Source organism: Lepidochelys olivacea (assembly GCF_965140295.1).
Source record: "Lepidochelys olivacea isolate rLepOli2 genome assembly, chromosome: 11".
Lineage (NCBI taxonomy): Eukaryota > Metazoa > Chordata > Testudines > Cheloniidae > Lepidochelys > Lepidochelys olivacea.
Genome location: NC_140421.1, coordinates 53279250 through 53293109, shown reverse-complemented (window position 1 = coordinate 53293109; position 13860 = coordinate 53279250). Strand labels below are relative to the sequence as shown.

The 13860-nt window shown below is 40.8% G+C and overlaps 1 protein-coding gene across 2 annotated transcripts in view; it reads left to right on the top strand.

Annotated features, from left to right (window-relative positions):
- The window catches only part of STAT1 (signal transducer and activator of transcription 1), a 43384-nt gene that overhangs the window by 11727 nt on the left and 17797 nt on the right, over positions 1-13860 (top strand). For both annotated transcript variants that reach the window (XM_084643285.1, XM_084643284.1), the window contains exons 5-15: positions 1604-1693; positions 2641-2719; positions 3974-4065; positions 4753-4904; positions 6167-6325; positions 7596-7688; positions 9880-9939; positions 11341-11370; positions 11471-11564; positions 12628-12669; positions 13754-13837. In XM_084643285.1, coding sequence (XP_084499411.1) covers positions 1604-1693; positions 2641-2719; positions 3974-4065; positions 4753-4904; positions 6167-6325; positions 7596-7688; positions 9880-9939; positions 11341-11370; positions 11471-11564; positions 12628-12669; positions 13754-13837 — 975 coding nt within the window. The remainder of the gene's footprint in view (positions 1-1603; positions 1694-2640; positions 2720-3973; positions 4066-4752; positions 4905-6166; positions 6326-7595; positions 7689-9879; positions 9940-11340; positions 11371-11470; positions 11565-12627; positions 12670-13753; positions 13838-13860) is intronic.

Genomic DNA, 13860 nt, shown 5'->3' with positions numbered 1-13860 from the left:
TCCTTCTCTCTCGCTGCTGCAGTTACAGCCACCCAAACAGAGTGACAGATTGAAAGCAGAACCATATGTGCTTTCTCCTTTTGCCCATCACCTTCTGTTTTAAAAGAGGAAGCTTGATTGGGTGTATCACAAACATCCACCGCACAAGATGTGGTTTATTTTAAATTGTTTGCTTGTCTAGGCATAGTTTAAAGAAAAAGGAAGTTAACTTTCTCCCTGTGCGGGAATTCAAGGCCTCAGCTGCCTTTGTAGTCCAGAGCTAGATGATACTTACAAAAAGAAGCCAGTTTGATTTTCTAAACTGGATTTTATTGTGGTGTTTTACTTTTGATAATGGACTCAAAGTGGCCTAGCCTGCTCATATTTACTTTTGATTAGTTAAATGTAAGAATAATATATAGTTTTACCATTGCTGTAGTAAGGAGAATATTTAAACAACCTTATTAGGTTTTTTTATGACTCAGCTGTAAGACTTGCCTTTGCCCTTCCAGCGTTTCCAACATCAGTGGGATTCTAGCCGGCTTCCTTTCTGCAGTGTACCTCTCTACCTGCCCTGTGGTGACCACCTGATCCTTCCTAGTTTTCTGTAGCTTCTGTCTGTGATCTTGATGCAACAGTCTCTCATTTTTTCATTTGCTCTCTAAATATTTCTTTACCATCTTGTGTTTTCCATGGAACCCTTCTCTGCCCACTAAATTAATAGGTAAAAAATGTAAAGGACCCAGGGTGTTCCCTTCTTCACCTGTTAGAGTAAATCTTCTTGTTTTTTCCTTTTTTATTCCCCCCCGGGACCAGTCACATTTTTTGGTAATAAAGATTGTAAAAAACCCACACTCACACATTTGGTGCAGACAAAAGTTCATATTGCAAAATGTAGCACCTCAGGTATTAGATAGTAATAGATGACTCATTTGTGATGAATCAGTACTTTGGTGTTACAATCCAAAATTGGCCCATTCCAGTATACTGTAAGTTAGTAGGTGAAGGAAGCCATTGTGATAACACACAAAGAGCTCTGTGTCATAAAGCCAAACTGTAAACATTCCAAGCACACAGGAAAGTCCCTTACAGCAGTGTTCTCAAATTAGGGCAGCCGCTTGTTCAGGGAAAGCCCCTGGCGGGCTGGGCCGGTTTGTTTACCTGCCACGTCTGCAGGTTGGGCCGATCGCGGCTCCCATTGGCCGTGGTTCACTGCTCCAGGCCAATGGGGGCTGCGGGAAGGGCGGCCAGCACATCTCTCGGCCCACACCGCTTCCCGCAGACACGGCAGGTAAACAAACTGGCCCAGCCCGCCAGGGGCTTTTGCTGAACAAGTGGTGCTCCTAGTTTGAGAGCCACTGATATAAAGTACGTGTCACCCAAAAGGCAAAGTTTATATATTTTCACACACACCCCAGTCCCTTTCCTTATTATAGCCTTCCTCTATTTCCAGTTATTTAAACCTAATTCTTTGACCATGATGTATATAACAATTGCTCATTAACTATCAGAACAAAGTGTGCTTTGTTAGAGGCGTCATTATGGCACCAAATACACTGTAGCTTGTGTTAATCAAAACCAAAAAACCCAATATTTTTCTTTGATTTTGTTCTCTCTACTGCAGATGCAGGTAGGGAACATACAGAATACTGTAATGCTGGACAAACAGAAGGAGCTTGATATGAAAGTCAGGAGTGTGAAGAACAACGTTGTGGTAAGTGAAAGTGGGACTGTAGGCTTTGCTTGGAGATCTACATTTATTTTTCTAATAACAGGAAAATATTTTTAGTGTCTAAGTTGTGAAAGGGAAATCATGAATTCAGCAGTAGGGTTGTTTTTTTTTCCAGCTTTTTACCACCAGTAAAATGTTTTAAAATCTTTACCTAATCACTATTCAATGGTACTGAGATGCAGGATGTCCACAATGCCTGTCACACTGTGGCTGGAATCAGATTTTTAGTTTAGTCTTGGCTATACCAGATTTCCCAAATTTCAAACACAGCAGGAGAAAGTTTTAAAATGGGATGGATGGATGGATAGATAAAGATTAGATTGTCAGATATCTATCTATTTTAAGCAATACCGTAGAAGAAAGGAGGTAGTTTGAGAAATTATATATAGTTCATTCATAAAAATTATCAGAAGCCAGATCGTCCGCTTGTATAAGTCAGACCTGCTTCTATGGCTTTGCCCTGCACATTTTTTTTTAAAATAACTTCATCTTGATTGATAATCTTCTGTAGGACAAATCCTGTAGTGCTTACTCTGACTTTCATGAGAGTTTTCCTGAGTGAGGGCTGAAGGATTTGTCCCAACATCGTTAAATGCCATTCACTGGCCAAATTCTGCCTCATGTCGTGCACAAATTCTCCTCACCTCATTAAAGTTGTGTGGGACTATGCAAGGTCAGAATTTAGCCCCATTTTATTACAAGTGAACTTTCCGTTGGCAGAGAAGGCAGTGGTTAGTTTGGGGATTTTTCTTACTACCTTCTTTTTGCTTTGAGCAGGGGGATGGACTAGATGACCTCCTGAGGTTTCTTCCAATCCTAGTCTTTTATGGCCTCCAAGTAGCTGGTATCACATGATTGCCAATCAGTAAAAGTCTCATATGACCAAGTCTATTTGACTAACTGTGTTTTACGATGTTGATGCTTTGTAGGAAGTAGAACAAGACATCAAGACTCTAGAGGATGTGCAAGATGAATATGACTTTAAATGCAAAACCTTACAGAACAGAGGTGAGATTCATCCATAAGAAATCTCAAGTACAGTACAGAAATTTGTTCTTATTAGATTGTACCAGTAATCAGGATTTAGAGACAGCCAAATTCAGAGATGTGCCAATTGTTGGGTTTAATTTTACTTGTTCTGCCTACTTATGCTATGAAAATTCATCCCTAAAATATTTCACCTCACAATGCCCACCGTTATGTAAAGTTGGAAAGCCTTTTTAATACCAATCTAAATGTTCTTTTGTCCTTTGCATCGTTACTAGAAACCCCAACTCCAAAACCCCATGAATTTTGAGACAGTACAGCCCTAGATCTTATCTCTGGAGCTTGGGCTTCTCCCTGCTCTTGTGTATTCGTTGCATACATAAGTAATTTTATTATGAAATTTTATAACTTTAAATAGAGATGCACTTGTACACCTCTAAAATATACATATAAATTGATTGCATATTAATTATATAGATCCTTGTTTTCAGTCAGTTACTAGTTTTGAGATAAAAATTCTTTATGGGCTGAAACTTGACTTACTTTGTCTCTGCTAAGGAGTTTCTCCCCAATGTCTAAAAGTTTGGAGAAAGTATGAATTTCTGTTCTTGAGTTAGAGGAGCTCTCTCTTCTCTCCCCTTCTGCCTCCGCAAAAGGCCTTGATCCTGCACCATTTAAGTTAATAGGAGTTTTGCCACTAACTTCAGTAGAATTGGGACCGGAGTGATTAAAGTTGGTTGGTTCTGTTCTTGGAACATTCTACAAAGGCTTCATTTTTCAAAACCAAAGTTGGAAAGTGACTAGCCATTAATGAGGATTTGTCATCTTGCATGTTTTGAAAACTGGGCTATTTGTTCAAAAGGAGAACTGAGGAGTTTTTGAACATCTTTCTAAGCATTAAACAGCATAGTATAATCTGGACACTGCCAGTTGAGTAATTTTGGTGATGCCCTGGTCTAAATCCCTCGTGAAACCTGGGTGTGAATGTAATTGAGAACTACTGAGCTTTTAAATTAAATTAATATTTTCAAGCAGAAGAAAGGATGTGGTTTTCCCCTTCTTGAAATCTTTCAGCAACCAACAGGAAAGAGCCAAACAGGAAGAGACAATGCCAGGATTTTCTCTCCAGCCACTTGGCTCCTCAGCACTTTGTACGGACTCTGCTGCCATCAGCTTTTGCAGACTTCCTAATGTCTAACTGAAAGTAGAAACAATTTCCCCCACCCTCCCCCACACAAAATATTTCTTATTCTATTGTTTGATTTTATTTTCTAGAAAATGAACCCAATGGAGTGGCACAGGATGAATATAAGAAAGAACAGCTTCTCCTCCAGAAGATGTTTCTAACACTTGACCTTAAGCGAAAGGTGATGCTCCAGAATACTTTAGTTTGAAAATATGCACTTTTGTTCTCTTTTGGCTTGGCTTATCATAGGATATAAAAGAACCATGGTTTTAAACAAAGAAGCAGCTTGATTGTTAACACCAGTTTAAATGTTCTTGTGCCCTTTGCATTGTTATTGGGAGTCCAAACCTCTTAAAGCAATTGTACTGCTTCTATTTTAGGATTTTTCTTACTAAACCAGCCTTTTCATTTTGAACACTTATTTAACCAGCTAAAGCTGGTGCAATCATGGGAAAGGAAATGTGTCATATCTCATTGGTGATGCTAGAAAGTGCTGTTTTTTTTGTTTGTTTAAACCCTTCTTAAATAGTCATACATGTCTTGTAATACTGTAAGCCCCAATTCTGCAATGAGTCTGTATGGGCACCAGGGTCCGCTTGCATAGAGGTCATTGCAGAATTGGGGAATCTAAGGTTAGTCACTTGGGAGAAGTCAGCGGGGTTAGCAGTCTTTGTCTCTTCTCTTTGTGTAGCAAATACTGTGCTGGTTGAGGAAAAAGAGCAGCTCTCCAAGTTCATGTTAGCAGAGTAGATTTTCTATTATTCAGAGCTCCTTGCAAAGTTTTGTGAGATGCAGCATTAATTGATAAAGCAAATAATTAAATGTACTTAAAATATAATTAAACAGAGGAATCTGATATTCTCTTTAGGAAGTGGTGACCAAAATAATAAACCTGTTGAATATATCAGAGCACACACAAAGTGCTTTGATTAATGAAGAGCTTGTTGAATGGAAGCATAGACAACAAATTGCTTGTATTGGTGGTCCACCCAATGCTTGCCTCGACCAGCTACAAAATTGGTAAGTCTCTACATCGCAATTCAACTGACCCCAGGGGTTTTGAAACATACCACGAAGGAAAGTCTGATAAGCAAATATATTTGAAAATGGGCATGCTTAGAGTATTTTGGCCCACAGTCAATTTACTGTTATTAAAATTGTAATTTTTTTTACCCACAAGAGAACCAACAAGCATATTTCACTGTGCTCCTGAAAGTTATATAATGTTGTATTGTATTCATTCTTTTCGAGGAAGTCTGAAGAAAACATTGTCTGCCTTTCTTGTATAACTTTCTGTACGTGAAGTACAATTTGCCTTTTTATGTTCCAGAGGCCGAATTGAGCCTTGGTGTTAAGGTTGAAGTCCTCTAGGAAGTATTTGTGCCGATTAAATGTTGTAAATTGACACATGAAGGAGAAACTAAGGACAAGTTACAGCAGAACCCCATTTATCTGATCTAATTGAGACAGGGGCCAGATCTGATAATCCAGAGAATGGGAAGGTATAAGGCTGCAGTGCCATCTAGTGGCAGCAGGAGAGATTGCTTGCTTCTGGACCTGTGTGCCTTGGTTGTTTAATGGGGAGAGCTGGATAATAGAGGATTGGATAAATGGGGTTCTACTGTAATTTCTGGTGTAAGATGATGCAAGTCCCACTGAATTTGCCATTATCAGAATGCATCCCTAGAGAATGAGGGCTCTAATTGGGGGAGAAATATAGTTTTCCTTATTAAATATCATATAAACTACCTTATATGTCATAAAAAGAAAAAGGAGTACTTGTGGCACTTTAAAGACTGTATGTCATGTTAGCCCTAAGATTGCTTAAATGTAATTTCCTGTGCTGCAGAGCTAATGCACTGTAGAGAGGATAGAAATCTCCATTATGGCACCAAATGCAGTACAGCAATTTATTTAAGCAGCCTTACAATGCATGCATTGTCTCCAGTACCCAAAACATATCCTCCAAAAAACAGATGCTAGTAACTCGAGGAAATGCTTCCATTCCTTATTACTTTAAATAGGTCACAGTACTTACATGGGAAGGAGAGGCAAAGAGGGCAGATTCTGGAGATTTAAATGTTTACCTGCACTAACAACAGATCCTTGCCAAACCTACATCATCATCATCGTCTTTTTTCCACTGAGACAAGCTCACAAGTTCCTGAGGACCGTGTGACTCTTAGAAACATACTAATTGGAGACAGAGCTGGGTGGTGTCTGGGCACTACTGTAATACCAGTGTTTGGTAACAATAATCAATAAGATGTGTTTTTTTGCAGGTTCACCATTGTTGCTGAGAGTCTTCAGCAAGTTCGTCAGCAGCTTAAAAAGCTTGAGGAATTGGAGCAGAAATTTACATATGAGCCAGATCCCATTACAAAAAACAAACAAGTCCTGCAAGACCGCACGTGCAATCTTTTCAAACAACTCATTCAGAGGTAATGGATGCATATGTGTGTTTGGTCTGTGTGAATGGATGGTAGACTCCCCCCACTTAACATGTCACATACATGGGTTAGTGCCCCACCTGCTATTTTCTTTTATTCTTCACAAAAAACAAAAACTGGGCTGTCTGTTACTAGGATTTTCCCTGTAAACTCTCCTGTTTAAGCCCCTGATTCTGCACCTTTAAGTCAATGGGAGTTTTGCCACTGTCTTCAGTTCACACAGAATCAAGCTTTGGACCCTTAGTCCATTTCTGATTTTAGGCTCTAGTCCTGCAAGCTGCTCCATGTGTGCGCAGCTGGGGTCTACCCACAGAGATACATGCAGGATGAATACCTTAGAAACTGTCCACCTCTTATTTCCTTGGGTGGGAGTTGGGATGAGTCAGATTAGCCCTGCATCTCCAGGCAATTATTTACATTCCAGTAGTAATTAGAGGCCCCATCCAAGATCAGGGTCCCACTGTACAAATACGTAACATAGGATTCCTGCCCTGAAATAGTTACAGTCTAAACAGATAAGACGGATGAGATGTGGGAGGGGAAGAGGTCCAAAGGGGTAAAGTGATTTGTCCAAGATCCCACAACAGTCTGAGCTGAGAACAGAAGCCCCAGTTCCTGAGTCCCACTCAAGCGCCCTAGCTAACCCACAGGTGAAAAAGACAGAAATCTGCTCCTGCTCCATTAGGAACAGTGCAAATTGAGAAGATATAAAGGCCTAAATCTTGCCATTTTCCTTAGTTATATGCATAGTGTGCTTGCGCGAGTAGGATGAGAAATACCATCCTAGAGCCTGACATCCAGTCACAGTATGAACACTTTAAGAATTTAGTAATCCATAGTGCTGTAGATAGGTGAGATGGATCATTCTGTTAGTTTACACTCTGATTGTACCAGTTCTGTCCTTTATTATTTACATGCCGTTTGATTTTTAAAGTTGTGTGAAGTAGCTTTTTTTCTTCAAACTTAATTTTATTTTTAGTGCTTTTTTTTTTAAAAAAGCCCTGATGAAATAAAAGTTTATATTTTTAGAGTTCCATCCAACTTAAAAACATATCACTTTAGTAAGAATAGAGTCCAAAGATTTAGTACCTGAATAAATAGGAACTGAACGTGCACACAGTACCAATTTATTGTGGATATTTGTTAAAAATACTGTAGTAAATAAATTAGACTAATCTGTTTTGTGCTGAAAGTGTCATCACTTTTTAACAGTATTGTACTAATGTAGCTAAAAATGTCCATGGTTTTGTTCCCCCTGCAGTTCTTTTGTGGTGGAGAGGCAGCCGTGCATGCCAACTCATCCTCAGAGGCCATTGGTCCTGAAAACTGGAGTGCAGTTCACAGTAAAACTGAGGTAATTTTTTCTTTGTGGTAAGCCTATTCCCTCATTGGACTTCCTGTAGCTGAAAGGGCTGCAAAACCTTCCATCTGGCTAAGTGACCAGAAACAAAATATAGTGAGCGCTCTGTGACAGAGAAAGTGTTCTGGCAGGATTTCCCTAGGCCCTACCTTTCTTCCTCCCTCTTCCCACTCACTGCTCCACTTCCTTCTGGCTGAGAACTGACCAAGATTCTGTTTGGAACCGTCTGACTTCACTCCTTTGGTCAGGGCCCTGGTATTGAGTGACAGTCCTGCCTCCGTAGCCAGAAGGGAGTTGAAGGCATTCAGTCTAAACCATTCAGACCACTTCGATGTGAGGAGGGATGAACCACCATTAGCAGACTAGCCAGGGAGCACTAAGCTGTATTCATGATCGCTCAGGTGCGGTGTCTTGGGGAGTTAACCCCCCCCCCCCAACCTGTCCTCTTCCCTTGAGCAATAGCGAAGGCCCTACCAAATTCCTGGTCCATTTTCGTCAATTTCACGGTAATAGGATTTTAAAAAATTGTAAGCTTCATGATTTCAGCTCTTTAAATCTGAAATTTCACAGTGTTGTAATTGTAGGGATCCTGACCCAAAAAGAAGTTGTGGGAGGTCACAAGGTTATTGTAGGAGGGGGTGTTGCGGTTCTGCTACCCTTCCTTCTGTGCTGCTGCTGGCGGCGGTGCTGCCTTCAGAGCTGGGCAGCTGGAGAGCGGCGGCTGCTGGCCGGGATCCCAGCTCTGAAGGCAGAGCCATTGCCAGCAGCAGCGCAGAGGTAAGGATGGTGTGGTATGGTATTGCCTCCTTTACTTCTGCACGGCTGCCTGCAGAGCTGGGCCCTCAGTCAACACCTGCCACTCTCTGGCCGCCAGCTCTGAAGGCAGCGGTGCAGAAGTAAGAGTGGCATGGTATGGCACAGCCATGCTTAATTCTGCGCTGCTGCTGGCAGGGCGCTGCCTTCAGAGCTGGGCGCCTTGCCAACAGCCGCCGCTCTCTGGTTGCCCAGCTCTGAAGGCAGTGCAGAAATAAGGGTGGCAATACCGTGACACCCCCCCAGACCCCCAAATAACCTTGAGACCCTCCTGCAACTCCCTTTTGGGTCAGGACCCCCAATTTGAGAAACACTGGTCTCCACTGTGAAATCTGTGTAATATAGGGTAAAAGCGCACAAAAGACCAGATTTCATGGGGGGAGACCAGATTTCACGGTCCGTGACGCATTTTTCATGGCCGTGAATTTGGTAGGGCTCTAGCACTAGCCATTTTATACCATATTTAATGACACTTCCTTGATTAGAACTACAGTTAGTTTGCCAATATCTCCTTGCCTTTCAGAAGCTCCTTTAGTTTGCATAGGTGTCAGCTAATAATACACTTACTTTCTTTGCTTATACTTAGAATAATTCTTTGCATATAAAAGTGGTTAGGAATGGTCTTTCCATGATGGCTAACAGTCAGTTCCCTTCCAGGCCTCGCCTTCAAAGTTCCTGTCTTTTGCATAGTTCTGTAGTTCTCAATAATACTAGTCTCCTTGTAAGACACTGCTACAGTTCTGAGTTAGCATGGGAACTCACACTAGATCCCCCTTGATTATAATAGAGAGGGGCTGGATGGTAGAGTGTTCTCCATCAGTGCCATGGACTCTTGATTGTACCCCTATCCCTGGTCTGAAATAGAGTCGAATTGCCTCTCCAGGGCATTCTACAGGGACCACTTGTTTCACTGTTACCTTTGAAAAGCATTCAGTGAATTGAGGTGTAGGTCAGTGTCTGGTGCGTTAGCATTTAATTAGGAGCTGGAGCTCCAGAAAAATGGGGTGAGCTAAACTGCACTGCATTATTTGGTTTTGTAATTACAAATAAATGGTAGGGCGCTCAGAGCTTGTGTACAGGCACTGTTTATTATTCAAAATGGAAAGAAAAAATAAATATATCAAAGATGACTTATCAGTGGGCAGTATCCAGTCAGTCAAAAGGGACTAGTCACACTCCCAGTGAAGTCTGTAGCAAAATGTCTGTTGATTTAAATGCAGGATGGAAATTTCATGCTGACTCATTGATTTTTAAAAGGAACTGGCAAATCAAGAAGCCATTTTGTTCATCACCAAAATAAAAGAGGAGCCATGTTTCTGAGAGAAGTAAAGCCTTTGCAGTTGCAGTCATCTGTACTGATTTCTCTTTCCAGATTGCTGGTGAAGCTACAAGAACTGAATTATAATTTAAAAGTGAAAGTCTTATTTGATAAGTATGTTTCATCTTTTTCATATCCTGTATATAGTTATGATGATCTGCCCCAGTAAAAGATAGACACTTAATGACAGAGTAGACCTTGGGCCCCATTGTATCAGTTACCACAGGAGCCATTTCCCCTATTTTCACTATAATTCTGCTTCTTTGCTAGGTGCAAGAGAACAGTTCCCCATCCTCTTCCATTTCTAGTATATACCTTTGCACCACAGGGAAAGATATAGACCCAGCCCTGCAGTGAGTTCCACATAGGTCCCACCCATGCAGAGCTCATTGTAGTACTGGAGCCTTATTTCCTAAGGAAAGTCACTCACTGTGTGGGTAAATTGTGTGTGCGCGCATGCAATTCCCATTAATTCTATCTGAGAGCAGAATTTGACCCTATACTGCTATTTTCATTCACGTACAGCTTTAATTATCAACTAGTCTCTCTCAAAGTTAGCAGAATAGGCATTCCACATTGGGGACTATACAGATGACAAGATTAAACTTTTAAGACAAAACCATTTTTGAGTTGTCCACATGCAAAAAAGAGCCCCCTAAGATAAAAATTTGAGAAATGTCTTAACTATAAAAAAACCAAACCCCTCTGCTTATTCACATTCAAATCAGAAAACTCCAAACAGACTGTTACCAAACCTTCTAAACAAAATTCACCTGTCAGCCAACAATGTGCTTGAGATAATTCAACACTGTTGCCAACACCAGGCATCCAAAATCAGCCTTCAGAAATCATGATTGGCTGAAAAATGATGATTTTAAAAAAAAACAAATACATAATTTATTTTTTTATTTAAATTCTATTATTTAGTGTGCAGTGAGGCTTTTCTCCACAAACACTACAAGGGTTGGAAACTTACTTGAACAAAACAAAACAAGCAGATTCTCGCATAGTTATCTGACTCCAGGATCTGGGACTTAACATCTAATATCACGAGGTTTATGATAAAAATCATGAGTATTGGGCAACACTGTTTCAAGTTAAATGGTAGCTTTTTGTGCTTGAAATTAGGGGTTTAGAATGAAAGTAGTTTATGAACTCTTATCTTTTACAATGGAGTACCAAAGTTATAAACAGTGTAGTAAAGTGAAGGGCTGTCTTTGATTATAAAGGCACCTTGGAGAAATCTAAACTTTGGGGGAAAATATACAGTGTGATGTGAAATACATTTAATCCAGTAAACATTTTGCTTTCTTGATTACTGGAGCTGATCAAAGAGTTTTGAAATTTCATTGATTTTTTTTTTTGGCAAAAAAATTCATTGTTTTCCACAAGTATTTTTACCAGTTTTCAACCAGCTCTATCAATTACAAATATAAGAGAAAATAATCCTGTTTTTTCCCCTCTATGTGTGCGGTTTACTTTTGGAACTTACAAAGATCTGAATCTCCTTTGCAGGGATGTGAATGAGAAGAACACAGTAAAAGGGTATGTTGCACCTGCACTCTTCCCATTTTTTTTTTTTTGCCATGTTGGGTATTTTTAAAATGAATTAAAGTCGGATAACTCCCCCCCTCTCTTTGTGTAGGTTCAGAAAATTTAACATTCTGGGAACAAATACAAAAGTAATGAACATGGAGGAATCCACTAATGGAAGCCTAGCAGCAGAGTTCAGGCATCTGGTGGGGTACACTTTTCTTGCCTTCCCACTTTTAGATCACTGTCTAATATGTCTCAAGTCCCTGTTTGCAGAAAGCATTCCTTTAAGTACTGACTCTCTACTGCTTTAAAGTGCCGCTGCTTTCTACCCTAGTGGTACCAAATAGCCAAATGTCCCCTACATAAGGAGTTATGCCACTGACTTGAGTGAAAGTAAGATTGGGTCCTAGGAGAGCTGGAGGCCACGCTCTTTGTAATCTGTTCCTACACTGGAAAGTAGTTACTGCCCTGTGGCCTGAAACAAACATTTGCTAATAAATTGTAGCGAGGGCATCAGTTTCTGTGAGGAAAAGAGAGGAAACCTGCAGCAGTGGAGGTGCTGGGGCAGTAGGGAGAGTGTTTCTGGAAAGGATTCTGCAGCATGCCACGAGTAGGGAGGTTTTAGATGTGTTGGGAAAGAAAGGTTAGAGCTGAATTGTCTAGGGAAGGGGCTTTTAGACAACAGCCCACAAATTTAGTGGACTAAATAATCTCACTGCCATGCTGATTTAGGAAGGGTAGCGAGTATCCATCCTATCTGGAGAGGAATCAAATGCAAATGGAGGATTCAGATGCCGGATTCTTCTCTCCTATTTGCGTAGACCTATATATAGGGCACTAACAATGGTACAGAGTCGGCCGACATTCTCCTAGACCGATTTAGGGTGGATGCTCATTGATGATAATCCATTATTTAGTCTATCCCACGCTCATCAATAACTGTTGCTGTGCCTCTAAGAAAGGCCTTTTCTACACAATCATTGCAGCATGATAAAAAGATATTAAGTCAGGTTGCAATATCTGTTTTCACAGCAGAATGCTTTTATAAAGGGATAGCAGTTATCTACTGTATCTACAGTCAAATCCCCTGGTTCCCATGTTTGGGAGCTAAAGAGGATCAGAGACTAATGCAGCAGGTTCATGACCAGTTATGCAGAAGGGACTGTGCAAATGCTGCTTTATTTATGTAAATACATCTTTCATTTGTAACAGTCACTTTTTCAGTTGGGACTGTCATGTATTTTGGTTTGTTCTTTTTGTCTGCAGCAATTAAAGGAACAAAAAAATACAGGAAGCAGAACTAATGAGGTAAGCAGCACTGACTTTTTCTCCCCCCTCTTTTGGTCCAGTTTTTTTAATAATATTAAGGACTGTTAAATGCCTGATAGTGGGCCAAACTGCCCATCCCATGGAAAAATCCTCAAGGGGAAAATGGGCAGAGCAGGGTAGGAACTTAAAACCTCAGGGAAAGCAAGCCCTGGAATCACAGACATAGGCACCATACTATGTATATAAGATCCCAGCTTGGTGCTTTTCCTTTGTGCCTTCCTCCCCCTGGCGGCATGGCTCTAACAAGAATTTTTGCCAATGGCAGAATTCCCTGGGATTGATCAGTAGCAGACATGGAGGGGACCAGGAAGTTCCTGCTGAAATGTCCATGTGCGCTCTAGGGGAAGTGCGACATCCAGTGCCCTTGCTATTACCCCTTGCAAGCCTAAGGGCAGGAGCATCTAGAAGTTTCCAGGAGAGGTGAAGGCTCCCGCCTCCCGGATAGGGTGAGATTTGCCATGGAGGGTGCCCTCCATAAACCTATGCAGAGGGCGCTCTTCACCCCAATGTTTGGCCATTGGAACAGATTCAAAGTTTTAGATAACAGGGCACAAATTAGCATTTTGGTTTTCCATAGAGTCCAAAGCTGTATGACATTACGCAGAGTTATCCTGTGGTATTACCTACAAACTGCCCTTTGTGCTCAATTTTACTGGCATTTCTAAAATATACAATCTTCTAAACAAGTTAGGAAGAAAAGGAAATCATGGGGGGGGGGGGGTGAGGGATGACGACTCATTCTGTCTAAGCCAGGAGACCATCAAACTGCTCCCTTCCCTGCCTAATGACACTTCTTCTAATCCCTAGAACCACTTAATTGGAATATTTGAAAAATGGCTTATAGGGGTCTTGCTTTTACATTAACCAATGAATACTAAATGTCATTATTTGGACTGACAGTAACTTCATAGCTTATACACTGCTGGGGATGTAAGAGGTACCTTACTAAATGGGTTCCCATACAATATTTAACATATCAAGCCTAACAGCCTAAAATGTCTTATTTCCAGTGTTTTAAGGATTTGAGCTTAATCATTTAATTCCCTATGATTGTTTTTTAAAGGGTCCCCTCATTGTAACAGAAGAACTTCATTCCCTCAGCTTTGAAACTCAGCTGTGCCAGCCTGGGCTGGTGGTAGATCTAGAGGTAAGGTTACTACGTAGATTAGA